At 44.1% G+C, this 27,822-nt stretch overlaps 1 protein-coding gene across 3 annotated transcripts in view; it reads left to right on the top strand.

Moving 5' to 3' along the window:
• USP45 (ubiquitin specific peptidase 45) overlaps positions 1 to 27,822 on the top strand; it is a 234,746-nt gene that overhangs the window by 98,259 nt on the left and 108,665 nt on the right. For all 3 annotated transcript variants that reach the window (XM_073589507.1, XM_073589508.1, XM_073589506.1), the window contains 2 exons: positions 1,375 to 1,511; positions 13,415 to 13,507. In XM_073589507.1, coding sequence (XP_073445608.1) covers positions 1,375 to 1,511; positions 13,415 to 13,507 — 230 coding nt within the window. The remainder of the gene's footprint in view (positions 1 to 1,374; positions 1,512 to 13,414; positions 13,508 to 27,822) is intronic.

The raw sequence follows: 27,822 nt of genomic DNA on the forward strand, positions 1-27,822 counted from the left end.
TTCCTGTGATAGTCAACTCACTGTCTATAGACTATGTACAAACAGACCCTGGTGTGGGCGGGGTTAGCTTTCTCAGCTCTACTGCATTGCTAAATCTAAAAGCTCGGATTGCCTACATTATGCTGCTCTCAGGTGATGTAGCAAAAACCTGCTGACAGATTCCCTTTAGTCAGTGTATGTATGAATTTACTACTTAAATTTTAGGTTAACAAGGCTTCAAAATCAGCACATAACGATACTGTGAAATATGTACATTTTCTAGCTAAATATAGTATGATTGACTTAGTTTCATACACACTGCTAAAATTCAGCAGGATTGGCTGGCTTTCTAAAGTGTATGGGCACTTTTCATACTGTCCCCCCACAGATGATGTCGGGGAGGATAAGGATCAGATGGTTAGAATTTATTAGCCTGATCAACTGAACCGAACATTCCTGTGTTTCGAGGAGGGATAGCTGTTGGCTAATTGAGGGTTGCCAGTATTGACAATATTCAATGGTATTGAAATTCTAAAATACCTTTTTATACTCCTTTTAAAAGAATAGAACAGTGACCAATAAAGTAATCCTTTTAACCTGAGGTCTCTGTATACTTTCACATATGCCTCAAACCTCTCTGCTCTTCCCACGGGATTCCAGGTCTTCAGTTCTAGCCCACACCCTAATCTCCTGTATCTCTCCACCAGGCCCCGTCTACAAAAGGCCTCTAACTTCTCATTTACACCTGATAGGTCAAGGTCCCCAACATTACAAATACACAACCCTTTCAGAAGGCAAACTGTTCCCTATGCCCAAGCCAGTATCTGATAACCAACACAAAGCGAAGTGGAGCCGGCTTTGAGTCTCTTTCTCACCGGTTACCCTTCTTAGAGCCTACTCTATTATCTTTGCTTTCCCCCGCAACTGAAACAGGCATTCTTACTTACCGGCGTGTCCTCCGCACTGCTGCCTGAAAAGAAAACATTACTCTGACCATAGCAGCGTTTGTACAATACATATTATATAGTGACTGAAAAATGTAAATTACATCACAAACCCTCAGATAACTCGATGTGTCCATTTAAAGCTTCTGTGTGAAATTTATGTTTGAAATTATTCACTTTTATAGGAATATTTTTATGAGCAAAATAAAGTTCCCAAATGTGAGCCAAATTCCCCAAAAAGCTTTGTATATTCGGGGTATTCCAGGCAGCCCTGTCTGAGATTTTTGCACTTGATGTAATTGGATGCTGTTGGACATGGGGAAGACCTACATATGTTTCCAGCCAGAGTTATTAGTATAGCATATGTGCATAGATCTTTATGTAAGTCTGTTCAGAGTTTTATGTATTTATCTGTGTATTCACCCATAAGAAAGTTATGTTTTACTTTCAGGTTCCTCAAAGGTCATTCGCTTACAAGAACAAAGTGGTGAAATTATTAGAGTGAAATCAGCGATTTATATTACGTCTGTCCCTGTGAAAGGAATGACAAACTTGGGCAACACTTGTTTCTTTAATGCTGTCATGCAGGTGAGTTTTTGAACAGCCACCAAAAATCTGTTGAAGCTGAGGATCTTACCTGGATTTTATAATTTATAAATCTACCTATGTAAAGTTAGATTTTTTGTCACCTCTGTTTTCTGGAATTATGACTGGCCTACAAATGAGGAGCTTTTACAGTTTCTCTATAATATAAATAAATATATATATATATATATATATATATATATATATATATATATATATATATATATATATATATATATACACACACCGTATATACTCATGTAGAAGCCGACCCGAGTATAACCAACCCCCCTAATTTTACCACAAAAATCTGGGAAAACTTATTGACTCGCGTATATGCCTAGGGTGGAAAATGCAGCAGCTACTGGTAAATTTAAAAATAAAAAGAGATACCAATAAAAGTAAAATTAATTGCGACATCAGTAGGATAAATGTTTTTGAACATTCATATTGAATCAGGAATGCTCCATACAGTTCATGATGGCCCCATAAGATGCTCCATACAAAATACACCCCATGTAATGCTGCACAAAAGTTAATAATGGCCCCATAAGATGCTCCATAGAATAATATGCCCCATATGCTGCTCCATAAAATGCTCCATAGATTATGCCCCATAAGATGCTCCCTAGATTATGCCCCCATAAAATGCTCCCTAGACTATGCCACCATAAAATGCTCCATAGATTATGCCACCATAATATGCTCCATAGACTTTGCCCCCATAAGATGCTCCATTGATTATGTCCCATAAGATGCTCCATAGAATAGGCCCCATAAGATGCTCCATAGATTATGCCACCATATGCTGCCCCCCTAAAATGCTCCATAGATTATGCCCCCATAAGATGCTCCATAGAATAGGCCCCATATGCTGCCGCTGCTGCAAAAAAATGACCTACTCACCTCTTGTCGCTGGGGGCCATGTGCCAGGTCCTGAGCAGGCGTAGACACCCGCGCGCTATGGGGGACTGGTGCCGGTATTGCTGCTGGCTCAGGACCCCCGCACTGGCGATATTCATTTGTCCCTGGTCCATCGCTGCTGTCTGCCGCGTCCTGTGTCAGTGAATGTTCAGGCAGCAGAGGGCTTGGCGCGCACTAACCACGTCACCGCGCCCTCTACTGACTAAACGTCACTGACAGAGGACGCAGCAGACAGCAGCAAGCAGCGATGGACCGGGGACAGGTGAATATTGGATATACTTACCCTTTCCTGGCACGGTCTCTGCAGCCACGCTTCTTCCACGGTCTCCCTTCTTCAGCGGTCACGTGGTACCACTCATTAAACTCATGAATATGCGCATATTCATGAGTTTAATGAGCGGTAGCACGTGACTGCTGAAGAAAGGGAAGGGAGGCCATGGGAGAAGCAGGGGGGCTGCAGAGACGCGTCAGAGGGGGGGGTCAGTATGATCTCTGACACCCACGCTCCCCCTCCCCCGCCGACTCCCAGGTGTATGACTTGTGTATAAGCCGAGAAGGGGGACTTTCAGCCCAAAAAATGGACTGAAAATCTCGGCTCATACACGAGTACACACTGTGTATATGTGTATAAAAAATAGTTGAGCCCATATAGATGAACAGTGAAAATAGGACGTAAGGCAAAAATGTGCTTAATAAAAAAAAAACTTTATTATTAGTAGGTTAAACAACACTGTATACACTAAAAGAGGCACCAAAAAGTATATATAAAATACAGAGTAGTTAATACATAAGTACAACTTAGACCCACAGTAAGACATTAATTAATTTAGCCCCAATAAAATGTATAGCACACAGGTATGGTATCAAAAAGGCTCAAGAATTAACATAGAGCACCAAAAAAATAATAAAATTAATATAACACAAAATGTGCATAGGTAAAGTGCTTAGTGCTAGTTCATATGAATAACATACGAAAAAAGCTGTGTAATATTTGTCATAGAAAACTGGTCAGAAAAATGTAACTAAAGTGCAAAATACTGTACCCTACTGGCACAGATAGAAATAAATCTACTAAATAGAAAGTGACATATGCTGCACATCAAAAAATAATCATCCAATTTAATCCAAATAACTAAAGTGCTGTTTGCATGGAAATCTAATATATAAAGCTGAATGTGTGTGTATGTCCGGGATTGGCATCTGCACCGTCGCAGCTACAGCCACAAAATTTTGCACAGTCACACGTCTGGACCCCGAGAGCATCATAGGCTATGTTGTGAGGCGAAATTTTAACCCCGCGCATTCCAATTCACCAAACAATTTTGCCTATTATCTTTTCTATGGTGTTATCGTCCTTCTGTAAAGCTGGAAATAACACAATTTATTACTGTGCCAACACAGATCACCCTCTGAGACAGACTGCAGGGGGAGCCCAGTATCACACAGGATAGGATTAGATATACGGCTCAGCAGTCAGTATCGCACAGGATAGGATTAGATACACAGCTCAGCAGTCAGTATCACACAGGAGAGGATTAGATACACAGCTCAGCAGTCAGTATCACACAGGATAGGAATAGATACACGGCTCAGCAGACAGTATCACACAGGATAGGATTAGATATACGGCTCAGCAGTCAGTATCGCACAGGATAGGATTAGATACACAGCTCAGCAGTCAGTATCACACAGGAGAGGATTAGATACACAGCTCAGCAGTCAGTATCACACAGGATAGGAATAGATACACGGCTCAGCAGACAGTATCACACAGGATAGGATTAGATACACAGCTCAGCAGACAGTATCACACAGAATAGGATTAGATACACTGCTCAGCAGTCAGTATCACACAGGATAGGATTAGATACACAGCTCAGCAGTCAGTAACACACATGATAGGATTAGGTACACAGTTCAGCAGTCAGTATCACAGGATAGGATTAGATACACAGCTCAGCAGACAGTATCACACAGAATAGGATTAGATACACTGCTCAGGAGTCAGTATCACACAGAATAGGATTAGATACATGGCTCAGCAGTCAGTATCACACAGGATAGGATTAGATACACGGCTCAGCAGTCAGTATCACACAGGATAGGATTAGATACACAGCTCAGCAGTCAGTATCACACAGGATAGGAATAGATACACAGCTCAGCAGACAGTATCACACAGAATAGGATTAGATACACGGCTCAGCAGTCAGTATCACACAGAATAGGATTAGATACATGGCTCAGCAGTCAGTATCACACAGGATAGGATTAGATACACGGCTCAGCAGTCAGTATCACACAGGATAGGATTAGATACACGGCTGAGCAGTCAGTAACACAGGATAGGGTTAGATACACGGCTCAGCAGACGGTATCACACATGGTAGGATTAGATACACGGCTGAGCAGTCAGTAACACAATAGGATTAGATACACAGCTCAGCAGACATTATCACACAGGATAGGGTTAGATACACAGCTCAGAAACAGGATGTGCCAAAGGAGAGGACATTTTCATTCCAAGAATTCCACTCATTCCATCTGATTTGTTTTTTGATTTTAAACACCTCCAGTTTCCAGTTCAACTGCTATTTGCAGTGTCCATTAACAATGCTCAGGGACAGTCCTTGAAAGTAGTAGGGATCGATTTGCAATCGCTGTGCTTTTCTCATGGTCAACTTTACGTGGTCTGTTCAAGAGTTGGAACTGCCAAAATCTGTTCATCTTTGCACCGAAAGGAAAAACCAAAAACCTTGAATGAGTTGAAAATAAAATACTATCAATACTTGGGTAATCGTTTTAGTCAATTTGTGTTGCAAATCTGTAGTGTTGAATATAGGATGTGAAATGTTTTTATGTGCAATATAATCATTATAATTTGTTATAACTAACCACAGTTGGTTACTATGCCCAGGCAACGCCGGGCTCTTCAGCTAGTTAAAAATAAAATGTGCCAATGTAAGATAAAGTATTTTGGTGCCCTATGTACTTTGATTAGACACATATAAGAAGATTACGCTATAAATAGTTTAAACCTGCATATTGTAAAGTGCTATAGTGCATTGAGCTAATATCAGAACAGGCCCATTTGCTGATCACATATAAAGGCCCCGTTACACATAAAGATGCACCAGCGATCCCGACAACGATACGACCTTGTCAGGATCGCTGGTGCATCGCTACATGATGGCTGGTGAGCTGCCAAACAGGCAGCTTCACCAGCCATCAGCACCAGCGAGGACGCTGGTCTCTAAGGTAAATATCAGGTTACTAAGCGGCGCGCGTCACTTAGTTACCCGATGTGTACCTTAGAATCCTGCGTGCTCGCGCCCGGAGCTGCCAGGATGCAGGTTTCTAAGGTACACATCGGGTAACTAAGTGACGCGCGCCGCTTAGTAACCCGATATTTACCTTAGAGACCAGCTCCCAGCGCCTGCTTAGAGCGTTGGGAGCCTCGCTGATCGTTGGCTCCCGCTGCCACACGCAGCGATGTGCGCTGGCCAGCGGGAGAGCAATGATGAAAAAATGGCCCAGGACGATGCTGCACGATCAGCGATACGCAGCGGGAGAGGCGGTCGCTGATCCCCGTCACACACAGCGAGATCGCTGTGTGTGACGGGGCCTTAAGAAAAGAGGACCATATATAGAGAAGAACACGATGTCCAAAGATTACAAGTGACCAGGTCAAAATAAAAGGGGCTAAAGCTGCAATAGATACCTGCACAGTGGGTTAAAGATGGTGATGATTAAGATGATAAAATGATACAATGCGACTTTAGGTACCGTCACATTTAGCGATGCACCAGTGATCCCGACAACGATACAACCCAGTCAGGATCGCTGGTGCATCGCTAAATGGTCACTAGTGAGCTGCCAAGCAGGCAGATCTCACCAGCGATATAGCAGCGGTTGGCGGTCGCTACTTACCTGTCAGACGAGGCGATGAAGACGTCCATGCGTCGCTCGTCGGCGCCAGCAGGAAGCGACCAACGAGAAACGGCCCAGGACGTTCTCGCGCGATCAGCGATAATCAGCGGGGGAGCCGGTCGGAGGCAAGTATCACACATAGCGATATCGCTAGCAATATCGCTGCTGCGTCACAAAATCGGTGACTTTACAGCGATATTGCTAGCGATCTCGCTTAGTGTGACGGGCCCTTTTCTGTTTTTTTTTTTTTATTTTCAGATTCTAATCTCTTACAGTTGAAGTGTACCTAAGATAAGAATTACAGGCCTATCCATTCTTTGTAGGAAGGTAAACTTTTAAAATAGGCGGTTTATCAAATACGCATTCTCCCCACTGTACGTACGTACGTGTGGGTGTATATATATATATATATAAACAGTACAGACCAAAAGTTTGGACACACCTTCTCATTCAAAGAGTTTTCTTTATTTTCATGACTATGAAAATTGTAGATTCACTCTGAAGGCATCAAAACTATGAATTAACACATGTGGAATTATATAATTAACAAAAAAGTGTGCAATAACTGAAAATATGTCTTATATTCTAGGTTCTTCAAAGTAGCCACCTTACTGCTTTGCACACTCTTGATGAGCTTCAAGAGGTAGTCACCGGAAATGGTCTTCCAACAGTCTTGAAGGAGTTCCCAGAGATGCTTAGCACTTGTTGGCCTTTTTGCCTTCACTCAGCGTTTCAGCTCACCCCAAACCATCTCGATTGGATTCAGGTCTGGTGACTGTGGAGGCAAGGTCATCTGGCGTAGCACCCCATCACTCTCCTTCTTGGTCAAATAGCCCTTACACAGCCTGGAGGTGTGTTTGGGGTTATTGTCCTGTTGAAAAATAAATGATGGTCCAACTAGACGCAAACCGGATGGAATAGCATGCCGCTGCAAGATGCTGTGGTAGCCATGCTGGTTCAGTATGCCTTCAATTTTGAATAAATCCCCAAGAGTGTCACCAGCAAAGCACCCCCACACCATCACACCTCCTCCTCCATGCTTCACGGTGGGAACCAGGCATGTAGAGTCCATTCGTTCACCTTTTCTGCGTCGCACAAAGACACGGTGGTTGGAACCAAAGATCTCAAATTTGGACTCATCAGACCAAAGCACAGATTTCCACTGGTGTAATGTCCATTCCTTGTGTTCTTTAGCCCAAACAAGTCTCTTCTGCTTGTTGCCTGTGCTTAGCAATGGTTTCCTAGCAGCTATTTTACCATGAAGGTCAGCTGCACAGTTAAGTTTCCTCTTAACAGTTGTTGTAGAGATGTGTCTGCTGCTAGAACTCTGTGTGGCATTGACCTGGTCTCTAATCTGAGCTGCTGTTAACCTGTGATTTCTGAGGCTGGTGACTCGGATGAACTTATCCTCTGCAGCAGAGGTGACTCTTGGGCTTCCTTTCCTGGGCCGGTCCTCATGTGAGCCAGTTTCTTTGTAGCGCTTGATGGTTTTTGCCACTGCACATGGGGACACTTTCAAAGTTTTCCCAATTTTTCGGACTGAATGACCTTCATTTCTTAGTAATGATGGCCACTCGGTTTTCTTTACTTAACTGCTTTTTTCTTGCCATAATACAAATTCTAATAGTCTATTCAGTAGGATTATCAGCTGTGTATCCACCAGACTTCTGCACAACACAACTGATGGTCCCAACCCCATTTATAAGGCAAGAAATCCCACTTATTAAACCTGACAGGGCACAGTGTGCAAAGCAGTAATCAAAGCAAAAGGTGGCTACTTTGAAGAACCTAGAATATAAGACATATTTTCAGTTGTTTCACACTTTTTTGTTAATTATATAATTCCACATATGTTAATTCATAGTTTTGATGCCTTCAGAGTGAATCTACAATTTTCATAGTCATGAAAATAAAGAAAACTCTTTGAATGAGATGGTGTGTCCAAACTTTTGGTCTGTAATTCTTATCTTAGGTACACTTCAACTGTGAGAGATTAGAATCTGAAAATAAAAAAAAAACAGAAAATCGCATTGTATCATTTGTAAAAAAAATAAAATTTAATTTTATTGCATGAAATAAGTATTTGATCATGTACCAACCAGCAAGAATTCTGGCTCTCACAGACCTGTTCAATTTTCTTTAAGAAGCCCTCGTACTCTGCACTCATTACCTTTTATTAATTGCACCTGTTTGGTCTCATTACCTGCATAGACACTTGTACATAAATCAATCATACTCCAACCTCTCCACCATGGTCAAGACCAAAGAGCTGTCTAAGGACACATTGGACAAAATTGTCGACCTCCACAAAGCTGGGATGGGTAGCAGCACAATAAGCAAGCAGCTTAGTCAGAAATCAACAACTGTTATGAAAAAGAGAAAAAGATCCATGCATATAAAGGTGCACACCCAAAAATAGGGTGTACGCCTTTATATGCATGGATCTTTTTCTCTGCATGCTACTCTCTGTGCATTGTGCAGCACCCCTGTACGTATTAGATTCTATTTTATATATACCCTTAAGTAGTGCTCCCTATTTCTTTAATCTTCCACAAATCAACAACTGTTGGCACAATTATTTTAAAATGGAAGAAGCAGCACAAGATTACTTTCAATCTTTCTCGGTCTGGGGCTCTATGCAAGATCTCGCCTCGTGGTATAATGATGATTCTGAGAAAGGTCACAAATCGGCCCAGATCTACACCGGAGGACCTGGTCAGGGAACTGAAGAGAGCTGAGAACAGAGTCTCAAACATTAACATTAGTAATGTACTGCACCATCATGGATTAAAATCCTGCTAGACACGCAAGGTCCCCCTGCTCACGCCAACACCTATCCAGGCTCGTTTGAAGTTCACCAATGACCATCCGGAAGATCCAAAGAAAGCATGGGAGAGCGTCATGTGGTCAATGAGACCAAAATAGAACTTTTTAGTATCAACTCCACTCGTCGTATTCGGAAGAGGCATGAGTACAACACTAAGAACATTGTCCCAACCGTGAAACATGGTGGGGGAAACCTCATACTTTGGGGGTGCTTTTCTGCAAAGGTGACAGGACCCTGCACAGTATTGAAGGAACAATGAACGGGGTTATGTATCTCGCAAGATTTTGGCCAACAATCTCCTTCCCTCAGTAAGAGCATTGAAGATGGGTCGTGGCTGGGTCTTCCAGCATGACAATATATAAAGTAGATATGACAGGCTCAAACCCCAACTTAGGTGCTCTGGGAAAAAACAAGACTAAAGTATAGGAGTAACCCCGGCACACTAATAACATGAAAGTAAAGTCTTCTCAACGACAGTCTTTAATTGTTGTGATTTTATTGATTGTGAAAAAAAAAAAAAAAAAAGGGTGGTGTTACAATCCAAAAAAGGGTGGTGTTACAATCCAACGTTTCAGCTCTACATCTCGAGCTTTCATCAGGGATATGACTAGATCCTTGGTTTTGAGGTGTGTGTATAAGTGGTATAGGTTTGCCTTTGTAATCCAGCTGCTGGAACGGTACCTATAGTAACCACGATGTGTAGGGTCAGCACGTGACTCCCGTCCTTGTGTCCTAAATCTAGTCAGGTGTGGAGGAGGCCGGCCACACCTGACTAGGACGGGAGTCACGTGCTGACCCTACACATCGTGGTTACTATAGGTACCTTATACACACACCTCAAAACCAAGGATCTAGTCATATCCCTGATGAAAGCTCGAGATGTAGAGCTGAAACGTTGGATTGTAACACCACCCTTTTTTGGATTGTAACACCACCCTTTTTTTTTCACAATCAATAAAATCACAACAATTAAAGACTGTCGTTGAGAAGACTTTACTTTCATGTTATTAGTGTTCCAGCATGACAATGACCTGAAACAGACAGCCAGGGCAACTAAGGAGTGGTTCCGTTAGAAGCATTTCAAGGTCCTTGAGTGGCCTAGCCTGTCTCCAGTAGTGAACCTGATCATTTGAGGAAGCTAAAGCTCAATGTTATCCAGCAACAGCCCTGAGACCTGAAATATCTGGAGATCTGTATGGAGGAGTGGTCTAAAATCCCTGCTGCAGTGTGTGCAAACTTGGTCAAGCGCTACAGGAAACGTTGTCTGACCTAATTGCAAACAAGTTTCTATACCAATTTTTTTCTATTGTATGAAATACTTATTTCATGCAATAAAATGCAAATTAAGTATGTAAAAATCATACAATGTGATTTTCTGCTTTTTTTTTTTTTTTTTTTTTTAAAGATTCTGTTTCACAATTAAAGTGTACCTAGGATAAAAATTACAGACCTCTCCATTCTTTGTAGGTGGGAAAACTTGCTAAATCTGCAGTGTATCAAATACTTATTTTACCCACTTTTTATATACCCAACAAAGGGACAGATACATATTGGATTAATCACTGTCGGACACAGAAGAGGTCCTCTGTGCATATATGGGCCCTTTGCAGTGCAGGAATGAATGTGTCGCATGGTTTTATGTCTTTTTACATCATTTAAGGAATTTGCTCTTCAGACCTTCTGGGGTCATCGCACAACACAGAATCAGACCCCAATCAGAGGGCAATAAAACTTTCACACTCCTTATCTGTGAACTGTTCCAATATTTATGTTTAGCCATCTCCCATAATGACAATTCTGCTTCATGTCACTTGTCTTATCTATTGCGTTATTTCTGTGCTGTCTTGTGTATAAATATGTGATTCTTCAGATGTTGTATTAGCCTAGCCTGATGAAGAGACCTCAGTAGTCTCGAAAGCTTGCAATTTGTTACCATCTTTTCAGTTAGCCATTAAAAGGTATCAACCACTGAGGACTCTCAATTCGAAATATTCTTCTGTTGGGAGAAGGAACACTTCAATCACTAGAGACCTGGAGCAGTTTGCAAAAGAAGAGTAGTAAAAAAAATTCCAGTTGAGAGGTGTAAGAAGCTTGCTGATGGTGATTGGAAGCGATTCATTGCAGTTATTTATTTCAGAGGGTCTGAAACCACATTGTTTGAGGGTGCCAACTATTTTGTCTGGCCCATATTGAGGGTTTTGTGTGAAATTATGTTCAATTTGCCGGATTTTTTGTGTTTGTTGTTGTTCTAACACACAAAAAGGAAATTAACATGTATAACAAAATATGTATAATTGTAATCATTTTCTGTGAGAAATACATCATTTTCTGGAACAATGTCAAGGGTGCCAACACTTTTGGCTATGACTATATAAATATATATGTGCTCAATACAAAGGACTGGCACATGACTTTTTTCTTAAATAGAGCTTACTAAGCACCAGCGACATTAATTATACAGTATGTGGTGGAAAGGCTACTCCAGAATCTAAATTATTACTATTTATTTATATAGCACCATTGATTTCATGGTGCTGTACATGAGAATTGGAAAGTGTTCTTTACAGTTAGGCTGAGTTCACACGTTGCATTTTTTTTGCGTTTCCGTGGCGGTTTTAACCGCGCGATTTTGCCGCGAAAAATAAGCATTCCTATGGGATTCCGCAATGCTGTGCTAATGCTGCGTTTTTTACAGCGGCAGAATCGCTTTGCGGTAAAAACCGCAGCATGCTCATTAATTTTGCGCAATCGCGGCGATCCCGCACCCATAGGAATGCATTGTTCCGCTTACTTCCCGCATGTGGCTGTGCACACCATGCGGAAAGTAAGCAGAACATTTGCGGATGGTACCCACGGCCTGGAGGAGAGGAGACTGTCCTCTGGGCTTTGGGTACCATATCCCTGTAAAAACTAGAATTTAAAATAAAAAATATTGTTATTCTTACCTTCCGACATCCCGCGCAGCCTTCCCGCCTCTCTCCACGCTCTCGTTCCCAGTAATCCTTTGCGAAAATGCCCGCGATGGCGTCCGTTCTCGCTGGATCGCGAAGTCTCGCTGTCATTCGCGCGACGTCATTGCGAATTGCCGCGAGACGTCGCGATCCCGTGAGAACGTACCTCATCGCGGGCATTTTCGCAAAAGATTACTGGGAACGGCTGCGCGGGACGTCAGAAGGTAAGAATAACACCATTTTTTATTTTTTTTTTACATTTTATCTTTTACTACTGATGCTGCATAGGCGGCCTCAGTAGTAAAAAGTTGGTCACACTTGTCAAACACTATGTTTGACGAGTGTGACCAACCTGTCAATCAGTTCTCCAAGTGATGCTACAGATCGCTTGGAAAACGCTAGCATTTTGCAAGCTAATTACGCTTGCAAAATGCTAGTTTTTCCGCGGGAAAATCGCGGGAATTTAAAATGTGATTTTCCCGCGGAATGGAATTCCGGAATTCTCCCAGTAATTTCCGCGAGCGTTCCGCTACGTGTGAACTTAGCCTTAGAGCAGTCACTGTGGGATGCCGACCACAAGAGGTAGCAATGGCAGATACTATAACAGCTTTCAACAAAGAGCTGGATGCTATGACATTGTGCTTTATAATATAGCGATAGAGAAGGTGTAACTGGGGAGAAGAGTTGAATTTCATGGACTGATAACTTTTTAAACCTATGCAATTTTTCGGAATATTAACTTTACTACTTTATGATTTTTAAGACTCGCTTTATGCTAGCGTATAACTTATACTAGTGCAAAGCCTTTAAAAAAGGGATTGCCCTCGGACCAATCTTACTCTGCCAGTGCAGGGCTGTGGATTTTTTTTCTCTGCTGTATTTGGCATGAAAACGCACCATTCTGCAATTTCACTCTGAAATAGGATGGGTGCTACAAAAAAAATCTGATGTCATACCGACCATCACTATGGCATCTGATCTGACAGTTACATTACAATTCTGTAGCATGGGAAACTGTAAATGGCCATGTAAAGGATTAATAGCTGCTGAGTAAAAGAACGGATTCCACACGGATGACAAGTGAGACACTGTCCCACTCTCCTGGATGACAATGGGACACATTTATTTATTTTGGCGGAATTTATAATGGTCAGACTTCTTGTGAGCTGGCATTTTTAAGAATTATTTTTTTATGACCTTTTTTAAAAGGAGGATTACATTTCAATAATTGAGAGAATTGCTTTGCTGATTATTTGACTTCTGTCTCTTTGCAGAATCTTGCCCATACACATATGTTAACAGAAGCGCTATCTGGAATGAAGGAAAAGGAGTCAAAATTGAAGATTTGCCTTAATGAAGAATCCTTGGTAAATATATTTATAATGCTCTTCTGCTGAGACCTTATTGTCCCAGTGTATTAATAATGTTGCGATCTGTCCAAAATATTTACTAGAAACATAAAGCTGTCAATTTACAGGAGATATGTTTCCGGTACAAACCAATAAATTGTACTTTTTTATGTAGAGCTTTTATTCCCTTTCCTGATCTCATAACTCTAGAACTGGTGCCCCAAGCGCTCCATGTTCCTCACTGCAGTGGGAGACTAAGCTGAGCATGATGGGGCATGCGCTCTGCTGCTCCGTTCAGTGCCTATACAGTGTACGTTGCTTTCTGCTGTGGTCCCATATTGTATAGAGAGTAAGCACGCATACTCAATCATACCACTTCATTTAGTTTCTGAGATCAGTGAGGAGGAATGGAAGCTCCAGATCTATATATCCATGTTCTGGAGATTGGTGGGGGTGTTGTTAGGATTGCAACTTTCCATTTGAAGCATTTTTTACCTATCCTGCAGATGAGTGATAAATGCCATTTTGTGTAGGAAAACTTAAGGAGTCAAAGTTGTCAATACTGCTGATCTTGTGCTTCAGCATACAGAGATGAAATCTAACAGTGGTAACATGTAAAAGTTTTAGCCTTTTACATATTACTATTATTACCGTCCTCTCTTAACCCCGAATCTCATCCTTTCAACCATGTGATGTAGATGTTTTCAGATGTTTGTTATACAGCCAACACCTGCTTCTAAGATCACTGCTTTTCAACCACTTAATTGCTGCTATTAATCTCTGACAGCACCATTTAAATATTGGTATCTCGACGAGGTGTCTCATCCAGCAGCCATCGTCCCTCTACCCTACGCCCCTTCAATTCCCCTTTGATGCCCCTTTGAGCGCAGACTTTGATGGAAAGTGTTTGGAGAGCTCCTGATTAGACATGGGCGGACACCTGGATGTCCGGGTCCAGCCGAACAGTTACAAAAAGTTTGGGTACCAGAACAGTACCCCAATCCAGACCCCATTCACTTGAAAGGGGGTGCGCAAACATCCAGTGTTTGCTGCGAGGTCATATGCATGACAGCGCAGCAAACACCGCTTCTAATCGGCAGTGAAATCATCCCCACTGGTCAGAGCTGCAGTTCCCACGCTGTCAAAAGACAGCGTGAGCGCTCAGCTGTGATCGGAGGAATAAACTTTACCTCGAGTCACTGGTGTCAGCTGATGGGACTACAGATCCCATCATCCGACACCTGCTGCTGCTAATTACAGTGAGACAAACCTCTAAAGAACCAAATGAGTTAAAAAAAATGCCCAAATAATTAATAGTACATTTCTATAGAGTTAAACACACAAAAACTTTTTCTTGTGCAAAAAGTGTAAACATTTTATTCAAAAATTACATCTCCATAAAATATCAGTAGATACAAAATATGAGTCATATATGGTGGAAAATAATACGGCCTGGCCACCCGACATGAATAATTAGTAGAGCTCTCCGAATGGTAAAAAGTTAGGGATATTGTTCATGAAGGGGGTAAGGATAAAATAGGAGTAATTCCTACTTCCTAGTAAGGCGCTTGTCAGGTTAAATTTCCCAGTCTCAATACATAATGTGTTAGTGCCATGGAGTACGGAAGATTCCTATGTGCAAAGCAAGTGCAAGGCTCCGTGGCCAACCATAAACCCCCAATACTGCGTCCTGATCCCAATCATTAAACCACCGGTGTAAATATATAAAAGAGAAATTTCTTACCCATAGTGGGAGTTGGCCACTGAGCCTTGCACTTGCTTTGCACATAGGAATCTTCCGTACTCCATGGCACTAACACATTATGTATTGAGACTGGGAAATTTAACCTGACAAGTGCCTTACTAGGAAGTAGGAATTACTCCTATTTTATCCTTATCCCCTTCCTGAACAATATCCCTAACTTTTTACCATTCGGAGAACTCTACTAATTACGGTATTCATGTCGGGTGGCCTAGCCGTATTGTTTTCCACCATATATGACTCATATTTTGTATCTACTGATATTTTATGGAGATGTAATTTTTGAATAAAATGTTTACAATTTTTGCACAAGAAAAAGTTTTTGTGTGTTTAACGCTATAGAAATGTACTATTAACTATTTGGGCATTTTTTGAACTCATTTGGTTCTTTGGAGGTTTGATTTATTATAGAGTTGCCCTTTTTCTAGACTGGATTCTAATATACCGATCAATTATAGGTATGATATCCTGTGTTATAATTACAGTGAGAACAGGAACGGCGGATGGGAGTATTCATTAGCTGCTCCTGCGCTGTAAATAAATAATAATAAAAAAAAAATGTGTGAGTTCCCCCGTATTTTTCTGACCAGCCAGACAAAACACACCTGGGGGCTGCAACACTCAGCTGTCGGCTTCAGCAAGGCTAGTTATCAAGAATAGAGGGGTCACCACGCTGTTTTTTTTTAAAATTATTTAAATAATTAACCAAAACGGCTTGGGGTCCCCCCCATTTTTGACAACCAACTTTGCAAAAGCAGACAACTGGGGGCTGGGATTCTCAGGCTGATAAGGAGACATGGATATTGCCCCCCCCAGCCTAAAAATAGAAGCCCGTAGCTGCCCAGAAAAGGCACATCTATTAGATGCTCCAATTTTGGTGCTTTGCCCGGCTCTTTCCACTTGCCCTGTAATGGTGGCAAGTGGGGTTCATATTTGTGGGCTTGATGTCACCTTTGTATTGTCAGGTGACATCAAGCCCACAGCTTAGTAATGGAGAGGCATCTATAAGACATCTATAGTTACATGGTAAATAAAGACACACCTGGAATGTCAATATTAGAAATAAGACTAAAACAGTTTTCCATTTTTTATTTAAACGCCTAATTCCAGCGAAGCCCTCATTCTCCTGTTATAAAAATAAAATGAAAAAACAACAATATACCATACCTGTCCATCGTTCTGTCCCATGCCATAATTCATGTCTGGGGGATAAACAGTTTTCAACCTGGACGGTGCCAAGATGCGTCCGTCCAGGCCGAAAACCACAGGTGACTGAGCGTCTGGGTGCGCAGCCTCAGATACCGGTGGTGACGTCATTGAGGTTACGTCCTGTCACTGAGGTCCATTTGCAGCCGGGCCGAACTGCCGTGACCTCGGTGAGATCCCCGCTAGCACTGTGAGAAGTACACCCGGTGTTCGGGCAGCCGAACCGCAACACAGACTTCTTGTACAGACACCAAACTTTACTGTTCGGGTTCGCTCATCTCTACTCCTGATTAGAGTTGAGCGAATATCTTTGGTCCCCTGCTATAGCGTTTGCCGAGTAAGCTACAGCAGGAACCCGGCTTTCTGCATCGCGCCGGCTGAACAGCTGATGACAGCTGCATGTGTCACAGCACATGCATGGAGAACCCAACACACAGGCTCTCCATGCATGTGCTGTGACTGTGACACAGCTGCAACGGCGATCAGCTGTTCAGCCAAGGCAATTCAGGAAGCCGGGTTTCCGCTGTAGCTTATTCGGCAAACGCTATAGTTTGCCGAATAAGAGGAGAACCAAAGATATTCGCTCAACTCTACTCCTGATATGCCTAAACAGTGGAAACCCTCCACATGTGAAACCATTTTGGAAACTATACTCGAAATTGATCTAGAGGCATAGTTTTATAGTAATGCTTTTAAATGCTTTTTGGTTTTACTGGTGTATGAATTTCTAATGTGGTGGTATGTGTAAGTTGTGCGCAGTACATCAAATTTATAAAAGTGTTTTATATTAGCAGGTGTAAAATGTATTAATTTATGGATGTGTTGCAAGCTTTGAAGCAATCGTTAATGCAAAGTCCAGGTGTTGCAATTGTAAATTGTCTTTTTTGATTACCCTCTTGGAGCTTACTCTGCCCCATTTTTGTGTTCTTCCCTTCTTTGCTGTTTGACGAACCTCTGCTGGAAAATGTTGACCTGGACGAAACAGGCACGATCAGTTTCAGAGTACTGGGACCCTCACCTTCCTGAGTGCCAGACATTATGGCCTTGATGACTACCTCCTGAAACTGAAGGAAAATCCCCATTTTGCCTGCAGATCGAAACAGCACAAAAAAAATTGTACAGTGCCATCTGTGCAATGTGCACAGCCAATTTTTTGCACCATACTTTAGCTTTTTGCCTTATCTGAGAACTCTACACCCCCTAATGAACTTATTATAATCCAAGATGCAATCTGGCTTTGGGACGTGTGTTGTGGTAACTCGGACAGTGACAACACAGCCTGAATCTGTGGATGTACCCAGAGATACCCTCGCACAGCTTGTACAGTTTAATTCCTTAGGTGGCTCTCTTAGTAGGCAGGTATTGTCGGAATTTTAGCCTCCCTTCGAAATTAACCAGAGATTCATCTATACAGATGTCCCTTTTGGGAGTTGTATGCCTCAGCAAATTTTCTACTGAAGTGGTCAACTACTGGCCGAATTTTATGTAGATGATCAAAGTTAGGATTGTCTCAGGGAGGACACTTTGCATTATCACTATAATGCAAACATTTTTGGATCACTTTAAATCGGGTCGTTGCCATGGCCGTACGGAATACCACAGTGTTCTATATTATAATAGTTGATGATCAGTAAAGCGGTAAGTTAGATTTCGTTTGCATACAGCACAATATCTGTGTATGATTTTCTTTTATAGCGATTGTTTGAGAAAGATCCAGGCTGGATCAAAATATAACATAACCGCTTTACCCATCATCATCTATTATAATATTGAAAATTGTGGTGAATGACCATTTCATGTATAATAAAAACAGATGCTATGTGCTATGATGCAGTGACAGGAGGACCGGGTCTCTTGTCACTCTCAGGGCGGGCTCGGTCCTGGTTGGCCCCAGCAGAGGGTCGGGGACCTTTCCCAGGCTCCTGGGCTGGCGGTGCCCGACGTGACAGCCAAAGTGGAGCAGTGTCCTGAGTGACTGTGTACTGCTCAGCCAGTCCAACCACCTGGTCCAGAGTGCCCGGGTCCCTTGCCCCACGCAACGCTGTATGGCTGCTGGCAGAGCCCTCACCAACCGGTCAACCACCACACTCTTTACCATCTGGAAAGGGATTAAGGTCTTGGGCTAAGTCCATTTTTTTTACCAGCTGCAGCAAGTCGTATGCCTGAGACATGGTGGGGAGAGACTCCACAAAGGACCACTGGAATGCCCGTTGGGCCCGCACATATGTATTAACCCCCAGTCGGGCAAGGATCTCACCTCTTAGTTTCTCATAGTCCAGGGCATTCTCCCAACTGAGGTCCAAGTAGGCCTTCAGGGCATCTCCTGTCAGGAAGGGGGCCACCACTTCATCCCACTGGGACAACGGCCAGCTCTCCCGCTCGACACTGCTCTCGAACACGGTGAGGAACGCCTCCAAATCTTTCTTAGGACTCATCTTCCTTAAGGCTGACAGAACTTTATACCGGACCTCCAAAAGGAACGTGGTCGCTGGTGGGGCTGCCTCTCACACAACTGCTGCTGTTGCTGCTTTTGTAGCTCCTGCTGCCGTTGCTTCTGCTCCTGCTGCTGCCATTGATACTGCAGCTGCTGCTGGTGCTGCTCCTGTTGCCACTGCTGATTGAGGACCAACTGCTTCAAAAGCTCCTCCATCTTGTCGGCAGGCTTGGGCTGCAGCATTGCAGGCCTAATCACTGATATGCTGCACCCTTTGTGGTATGCCTCTGTAGAGTCGTGGGCCGGACTGGGGGGTGGTCCCTCTGTATACCGCGCAGTGACGTACAGACACAAGATGAGGCAGGTTTTGGGTGCAACAGGTCCAAGTTTATTCGTGCTCTCGTCGTCCGACTGACGGTCCTCACAATACAACACAGTACCTTCCTCACGGCCCTCCGTGTCCAGAGCCGTTCCCCACACCGTACTTTTCACCTAGGACGTATATGTACGTCCTGTACCTTTTTCACTTGTCGACGCTCTTGTCAGCTCCGTCACTGTGGCTGCCATAGGCCTGTACACCAACAGTAATTTCACTGGTCAAACGTCGTACCAAATACGGTGTCCTACACCCGGTGTCTCGTCTCTACTGCGGTTCTTCCTGTTAGGACACCCCCCTGACTTCTCTCTCCTCAGTCCCCCTGGTTTGGTTTTCCTCACAGTGCACAAACTGTCATAGTCCTCCTGTCACTTGAGCTCCCCCTGGGGACTGGAACTTTCTGGAACCCTCCTGTCAAATTTATATCATTCCCGGTTCCCTGTAACTCCGCCCCCATGACCAACGGTTTCCTAAGCCCTAAGCTGATGTCAAGTCCTTTGCTCACACTCCTGCATCAAATGGCCAAGTTCTCCAAAAAATATGACACAGTTGTCATGGGAGATTTCAACTATCCAGACATTTGTTGGGAATCTCTCTCAGGCAAAACTAACAGGTCAAGGAAATTCTTATCCTCTCTTGCTGACAACTTTATCTTCCAAAAGGTAAGGGAGAAAACAAGGGGAACTGCTACCTTGGATCTAATCCTTATAAACAGGGAGGAAATGGTTGAGGAGGTAAAAGTGGCTGGGACCCTAGGAGGTAGCGACCATGCTATTTTAGAATTTTGGATAACTAGAGGCGGAAGACCTGTGAAGACTCAGACGTCAAGGTTAGATTTCAGAAAGGCAGATTTTAAGGGATTCAGAAAGAGAATTGGAGGGATCCAATGGCTGGATATCCTTAAAGACAAAAATGTCCAGGAAGGATGGGAAATCTTGAAAAATGAAATTCTCAAAGCACAGTTGTTAACAATTCCGAAAAGAGGGAAGAATAGGAAGCAGTTAAGGAAACCAGGATGGATGAACACAGAACTTAAGCACATGCTAAAAAGGAAGAAAAAAATGTTTATAAAATGGAAAGAGGGAGGCATATCTAAAGAAGAATATAATGCTGTCTGCAGAACCTGCAGGGCACAAATCAGATTAGCTAAAGCTGAAAATGAATTGAGGCTTGCAAGAGATGTCAAAAGAAATAATAAAGGATTTTGGGGATATGTCAAAAGTAAAAGAAAAGTCAAAGATGCTATAGGATTTTTACAGGATGAAAATGATGAAATGGTAAGACAGGATGTTGAGAAGGCTGAACTTTTAAATTCCTATTTTGCATCTGTTTTCTCTCAGAAAGGAAATGTAACATCAACTGTTATTCACTGTCCTATTAAGGGAATAGAAGAATCCAGGATATCTATAAACAGAAAGATAGTGAGGAAACACTTAGCTAGCCTAAATGAATTCAAGTCTCCAGGTCCAGATGAATTACACCCCAGAGTACTGAAGGAGATAGCAGAAGAAATTTTTGAACCCCTCTCTATAATCTTTGAAAATTCTTGGAGAACAGGAGAAGTGCCAGAAGACTGGAGAAGAGCAAATGTTGTTCCTATCTTCAAAAAGGGGAAGAAGGTGGACCCAGGTAACTATAGGCCGGTGAGTCTGACTTCTATACCAGGAAAGATCTTTGAACAAATTATTAAACAACATGTATGTCAATACCTGGATAAGAATGAAGTGATTAAACAGAGTCAGCATGGGTTTGTAACTAATAAGTCATGTCAGACTAACTTAATTTCCTTCTATGACGGTATCACTGATTGGTTGGATCAAGGAAATGCTGTAGATATAGTATATCTTGACTTCAGCAAAGCATTTGACAAAGTCTCTCATACAATCCTTATTGAAAAAATGATTAAGTATGGAATGGACAAGGCAACTGTTAGGTGGATTCATAACTGGCTTAGTGATCGGACCCAAAGAGTGGTCGTAAATGGCTGCACATCCAGTTGGAAGAATGTCTCAAGTGGGGTACCACAGGGCTCTGTCCTGGGCCCTGTATTGTTCAACATCTTTATCAACGATTTAGATGAAGGAATTGAGGGTAAACTGATTAAATTTGCTGATGACACAAAGCTAGGAGGGATAGCTAATACTAGAGAAGAGAGAGAGAGGATTCAAAAAGATTTAAATAAACTGGAGAAGTGGGCAGCAACTAACAGAATGGTTTTTAACAGGGAGAAATGCAAAGTACTACATCTGGGCAATAAAAATGGAAAAACCATATATAGAATGGGAGGAATAGGGCTAAGTGACAGCACATGTGAAAAAGACTTGGGTATACTAATAGATCACAGACTGAATATGAGTCAACAGTGTGATGCAGCAGCAAAAAAGGCAAATGCAATTCTAGGATGTATTAACAGAAGCATACAGTCTAGATCACGTGAAGTCATTATTTCCCTCTACTCCTCTTTGGTCAGACCTCATCTGGAATATTGTGTCCAGTTTTGGGCACCACATTTTAAAAAAGACATCAACAAACTGGAGCAAGTTCAGAAAAGAGCGACCAGAATGGTGACCGGTCTGCAAACCCTGTCTTATGAGGAAAGGTTGCAGGATTTGGGAATGTTTAGTTTGCAAAAGAGAAGACTGAGAGGAGACTTAATAGCTGTCTACAAATATCTAAAGGGCTGTCACATTGTAGAAGGATCAACTTTATTCTCATTTGCACAAGGAAAGACTAGAAGCAATGGGATGAAACTGAATGGGAGGAGACACAGATTAGATATTAGAAAAAACTTTTTGACAGTTAGAGTGATCAATGAGTGGAACAGGCTGCCACGAGAAGTGGTGAGTTCTCCTTCAATGGAAGTCTTCAAACAGAGGCTGGACAGACATCTGACTGGGATGATCTAGCGAATCCTGCTTTGAGCAGGGGGTTGGACCAGATGGCCCAGGAGGTCCCTTCCAACTCTACGATTCTATGATTCTATGATTCCTCCCTGCCCTCTAATGGTCAACCCAAGGTATTGCACGTCCACTACACTTTCTCAGCTGTTTCCCCACTGTAGTAACTGACACCTGTCTAAACCATGTAAACCTTCCTTTCTCTATTCTGACAAGTCCGTCCGTCAGGTCACCTTCCCTACACTCTCCCTTCTTGTCGTCCTCGACAGTCGTAATCCCTGCCTTCGTTATTCTGAAGCTTCACCTACACTCTGTTGTCGGACCAGTTGTTGGGCCAAACCCACTACCCGCGGGGGCCGAACCATACTGGGAGCACCATGCTGTGAGCAGCCTACTGCTACTCACCAGCACGCACGCCACATGACAATGTCTTTCAAATTGGGCTAGGTACACCCATATTCTCTCTATGGCGTGTACCTTCCCCTACTCTCCCCTTCTGTCACCTTCCACTGTCCGGTACGCCATGATCGAGGCCTCACACCTACCAGATCATTGCTGGCTTCCACCTTCCTCCTTCGGGGTGTCCATGGTGTCGGAGACCTGACCTAGGACAGCTGTCTTTCTCACGTCTTCCATCTCTTTTACCTTTCTTTCAGTTACATGTCATGGTCGGTGTCTCGGTCTCCCAGACCTTCTCCGCACATAAACCCCCTTCGGATCTCACACTTCCCTTTGGTCCCTCAGACCTTCTCTGTTGCATTTACTTGTGCACATTATACAACAAAACAACTTTACAATATCACAAGTACCCCATTTTTTATATATTTTTTTTCTTTTTCTCTTGCTTCAAAAAAAATCAACATACAACAATGAAACTACTCATGTTATCCTCCCCCCTTCCTTGGACATGGACACTCCCTCTGCTCTTCGTATCCCCGCTCTGTCAGGATATAACATTTTCAAAAAACACATTTTCTATTAACATGGATGTAGAACTGTCCTGTGAACTGCACAATGGTGCCTTAAACTCCCAACAGTCTAATCCACTTTTGGTAGTCAGAAGTGAGGGGCTCCACAGCCGTGGAGCTCCTGGAATATCGGGGGTATCCACACAAGTCCTCTTCTACGGGGGTTCGCATTCTTCGGGCTCTGCAATTACAGCCACCGCATAATAACCGGGGGGGCAGTATTCTTTGTAATAAGACACTACGTCTCCTTCTTGCAGAGCCCGGCCGTGACGAACGGAGGTCACATTATATAGACTTTTGACCAGTCTCATCCCGGATGAAGCCGTAACCTTTTGCAATGTTGGTGTACACCAGCCGTCCCCTCGATCTCTTAGCTGCCATACCTGCCTCTCCCTTTTCATGAAGCAGGTTTCTGCGGCCCAGCAGCTGCTGGAGCCGAATGGCGGATGGGAACAGCCGTGTTCTCGGTAGGCTGGGTCACAGGGCCGGCCAAATAGGACGCAGCCGGTTCCAGCACCGGCATAACCGTGACCGCCGGGTAGGCCACACTTGACGTTTCAGCCGGGGCCGAGGTAAGTGACCGATTTTAGAGATGGGGTCACCAGCGGCAGGGGAAGCGCAACAGCACCCTCTGGGATCAGGCTTCGCTCCGGCGGCACCGTGCGTGGTGTCTCCGGGCGGGGTGGTGCAGGACTCGGAGCGGGGGTCCAGCTCAATTCAGCATAAAGGGGAGGGCCTCTGGTGACCGGTCTCTCAGGTACACAGGCTGCCGCATGCTGCAGCCGAATGGTGGGGGCCGCTTGCGGAGCCACTGTCGGGGCCGGAGGAGCTCTCACCTCCCCCGGCGCCGCGCCCTCCGTTACGTCATCACGCGGCTCCTTCCATAGTTTCCTCTCTTCACCCCACCGTCCGGCGGGGCTAACCTTCGGGCCCAGGGGTTCCACAGGGAGGCTCTCCGCTGGCAATTTCTGTAGCCGCTCCCACTGGTTCCGCACCGGCTCTGCTTTCCCGCTCACCGTCCTGCCTGCTCGTGACTCTGAAGGGAACGTTTCCTGGCGTGACTCGACCTCCCTGCGCCACCGCCACTCCAGGCGCCCGATGCCCTGACATCCACAGCGTCTCATATCGTCCAATGGGCAGCACTCGAATGGCGCCAGACAACTGCAGCCAAACTTTTTTCCTGTGCCTCTCCGTCTGCTGGGTGGGGCAATGGCAGGCCTTTCCACCCACTTGTCAGGGTCCAGTATGTGGGAGCATCAGCCTCCCGGTACATAGCGCTGGCTCCCGGGGTACGTAGGAGGGGGCCCCAGTCCATTGGGAACTACAGCAAACACCTGGATCTCTCCTCTGCGCTGAAGCAGCACTGCCATCTTGCACCAGTTCTGGTACCTCCCCGGATCTTCTGCTGGCGACGCAGATACGCCACAGCGCTCCCAATTTGTATTCCACAGGTGGGTAATTTGTATTCCACAGGTGTTTGTAATCCAAGCAGTGTAGTCCAAGTCTTTCTCCTTTCTTTGGGGCAGGCCTGCCGCAGAAGATGACGTATTAGCGGCGGCGATCCTGCCGACTACGCCAAGTGTAGAGTCGTGGGCCGGACTGGGGGGTGGTCCCTCTGTATACTGCGCAGTGACGTACATACACAAGATGAGGCAGGTTTCGGGTGCAACAGGTCCAAGTTTATTCGTGCTCTCGCCGTCCAACTGACGGTCCTCACAATACAACACAGTACCTTCCTCACGGCCCTCCGTGTCCAGAGCCGCTCCACACACCGTACTTTTCACCTAGGACGTATATGTACGTCCTGTACCTTTTTCACTCGTCGACGCTCTTGTCAGCTCCAACACTGTGGCTGCCGTAGGCCTGTACACCAACAGTAATTTCACTGGTCAAACGTCGTACCAAATACGGTGTCCTACACCCGGTGTCTTCTCCCTGCCCTCTAATGGTCAGCCCAAGGTACTGCACGTCCACTACACTTTTTCAGCTGTTTCCCCACTGTAGTAACTGACACCTGTCTAAACCGTGCAAACCTTCCTTTCTCTATTCTGACAAGTCCGTCCGTCCGTCAGTTCACACTGCCCACATTCTCCAACCATATGTAGGGCAGCGGAGTTGGTGCAGTGTGACAGACAGGCAGTGACCACAGAAAAGTTCAAAGCAAATGTCTTTAGTGTCCAAAGAAATTTATAACTGGAACACAAAAGGCATCCTCCGGATCGCAGCTGGGAAACAAGACAGTCTGTAACCGAGACCAGTTGCCGTGGGCGACTGCACTGCCATGTCACGCTGAGGGGTGCCAGGCCTTTTGGCTCCGCTTGACTTTGTGTTACTACACACAGGCTGAAGCTTTGCAGAGTCTCCTGCTCTGCAAGTTTGCAAACCAACACTAACCCACCCAACCCTTTACTGCAGGGTTTTTAAGTGGAATCTGTGGCTATGGGCCACTTGTAAGACCCTGCCTGGAGGGAGTGACCTGCCCCACTACCATCCTGTAGATCGCTCCAAAAATAAAAGCCCATGCCTGGTTTTCTTAGTTCTGCCTTGAGCAAATAACTTGCCCAAAACCAAACATGCTTTTATTTTGCACTGCAATCATAGCTATATCTGTGACTGTAATGCACTCCAGTGGTCTTAGTATGCTTCTATGCGTATCCTGGGGGACACATAGCGACCCTCGCATATAACACCTGTCACTGCCTCACAGTGCGAAATTCCTGCGAGTGCAGCTGATTACCTTCTACTTGAATATTTGCAATCTTCCCCTCTGGCCAGTACCCCCACAATCGCTGAGTGCTTATCTTATCGATCGCCAAATTGGATTCCCGAGCTGCTCATGAAATCTGGACAAACAGGCTGATCATTTTTGGGGGTGTATTCCATATGAGAGCTGTTGCTGTAGGGATTGCCTGGGTCCTAGGGTGCCTTGCTGGGGGTCCCTCCTCTCTAGAGAAATAGAGGAATGTGGGCTCTTCCTCACTGCCTGAATCCATGTCGCAGGCAAGGAAAGCATATGCCTCCTCTGGTGAATAGCATTTTCTTGATGAGTGGGCCATTTTTATTTTATTCTTCAAAACACTGGAGATGTACTGTTGTGCTCAAAAGTTTAAATACCGCGGCAGATTTTTTTGCTTGCTTGGCTTTTTTTCAGAGAATATTAATGATAACACCAAAACTTTTTCTCCACTCATGGTTAGTGGTTGGGTGAAGCCATTTATTGTCAAACTACTGTATTTTCTCTTTTTAAATCATAATGGCAACCCAAAACATCCAAATTACCACAACCATAAACCACAAAAGTTCTACCAGGGTATGTACATTTTTTAGCACAACTGTATGTGTAAGTGGAGCGTTCACATGTATATTGTGTGGGGCTCGTGTAAAAGGTACTATTTATTATAAATTATATTTATTATAAAAGTAGAAAAAAAAAAGTAAAGAAAAATCAGTAGATGTAAAAAAAAAAAAAAATTGTGACTTTCATTGCACTGATACCCTACCTATAAAGTTGCTCGGTGGTACCTTTTTTTTTTTTTGCAAAAAAAAAACCCTCTACCTTTCTACTTATAAAGCTGCACTACACTAAATTATTTTTTTTAATTTGGAAACCACCGTGTACGCCGGTTTCCAAAGTAAACAGCGGGTATCCAGGAGCCGCGGCTCCTGGATACCCGACGTTTACATTAGAAACCAGCGTCGCTGATCGCTGGTCTCTCGCTGCCACACGCAGCAGTGCGTACTGGGCAGCGGGAGACCAGCGATGGAAAAATGGCCCAGGCTACTCGAGCATGATCAGCGATAACCGGCAGGGGGGCCGGTCGCTGGCGAGATCGCTGATGTGTCACAAAATCAGCGATCTCGCTAGCGAGATCACTGTGTGTGACGGGACCCTTATGCACTTCTTCCCTACCTATAAAGCTGCACTGTACTATTTAAAAAAAAAAAAAAATCTGATGTCACCAACACTGCGACATCTGCTACTCTAAAGGTATGTGCACACAGTACGGATTCTGCTGCGGATCCGCAAGCAGAGTACAGTACAATGTTATCCAATGGCTTTTAAAAACCGCAGTGCTATATTAGAATTTCCCCTGTGAGGGAAAAATTTTGCTTTAAACAAAGTTGTGTTCTCATGTTTATAAAATGCTTAAATAAAGCTTTTTGAAACTAAAAACCGCAGTGCGCATGCTGCGTTTTTTTCCCCGCGGACCTGCTGCGGTATTAAATCCGCTGCATGTCAATTCTATCTGCGGATTCCGCTGTGGTTTCACACCTGTTTCATTGTCCAGGTGTCAAAGCGCAGGGGGAATCCATAGGCAAATCTGCAGGTAAACCGCAGGTCATTTTACCTGCAAATCTGCGCGGAATAATCCGCAGCTGAATCCGCACTGTGTGCACTCACCCTTACTATATCTAAAAAATAAAAAGTCCCTTAGCACAGACTCTGATCAGTAGCTATACTGATCAGAGCGCTGCGGCCCCTGGGAGAGCACGAATGCTCAGTGCAGGATGTTGCACAAAAAAATACAAATGGGATTGTGGGGGAGATTGGGAGTGGGGGGAACTGAAACAGGGATTGGAGAACTGCTGCTACTGTGATCACAGATCGGTCACCAAGCAGCCAGCACAGGAAACAAATCGCCATCCATGTCCAGGCAGATTAGCTACAGTGGTATGGGTTGTAAACATC

Source organism: Dendrobates tinctorius, unplaced genomic scaffold, assembly GCF_039654945.1.
Source record: "Dendrobates tinctorius isolate UK_male_01 unplaced genomic scaffold, ASM3965494v1 ptg000111l, whole genome shotgun sequence".
In the NCBI taxonomy this organism is placed as follows: Eukaryota; Metazoa; Chordata; class Amphibia; order Anura; family Dendrobatidae; genus Dendrobates; species Dendrobates tinctorius.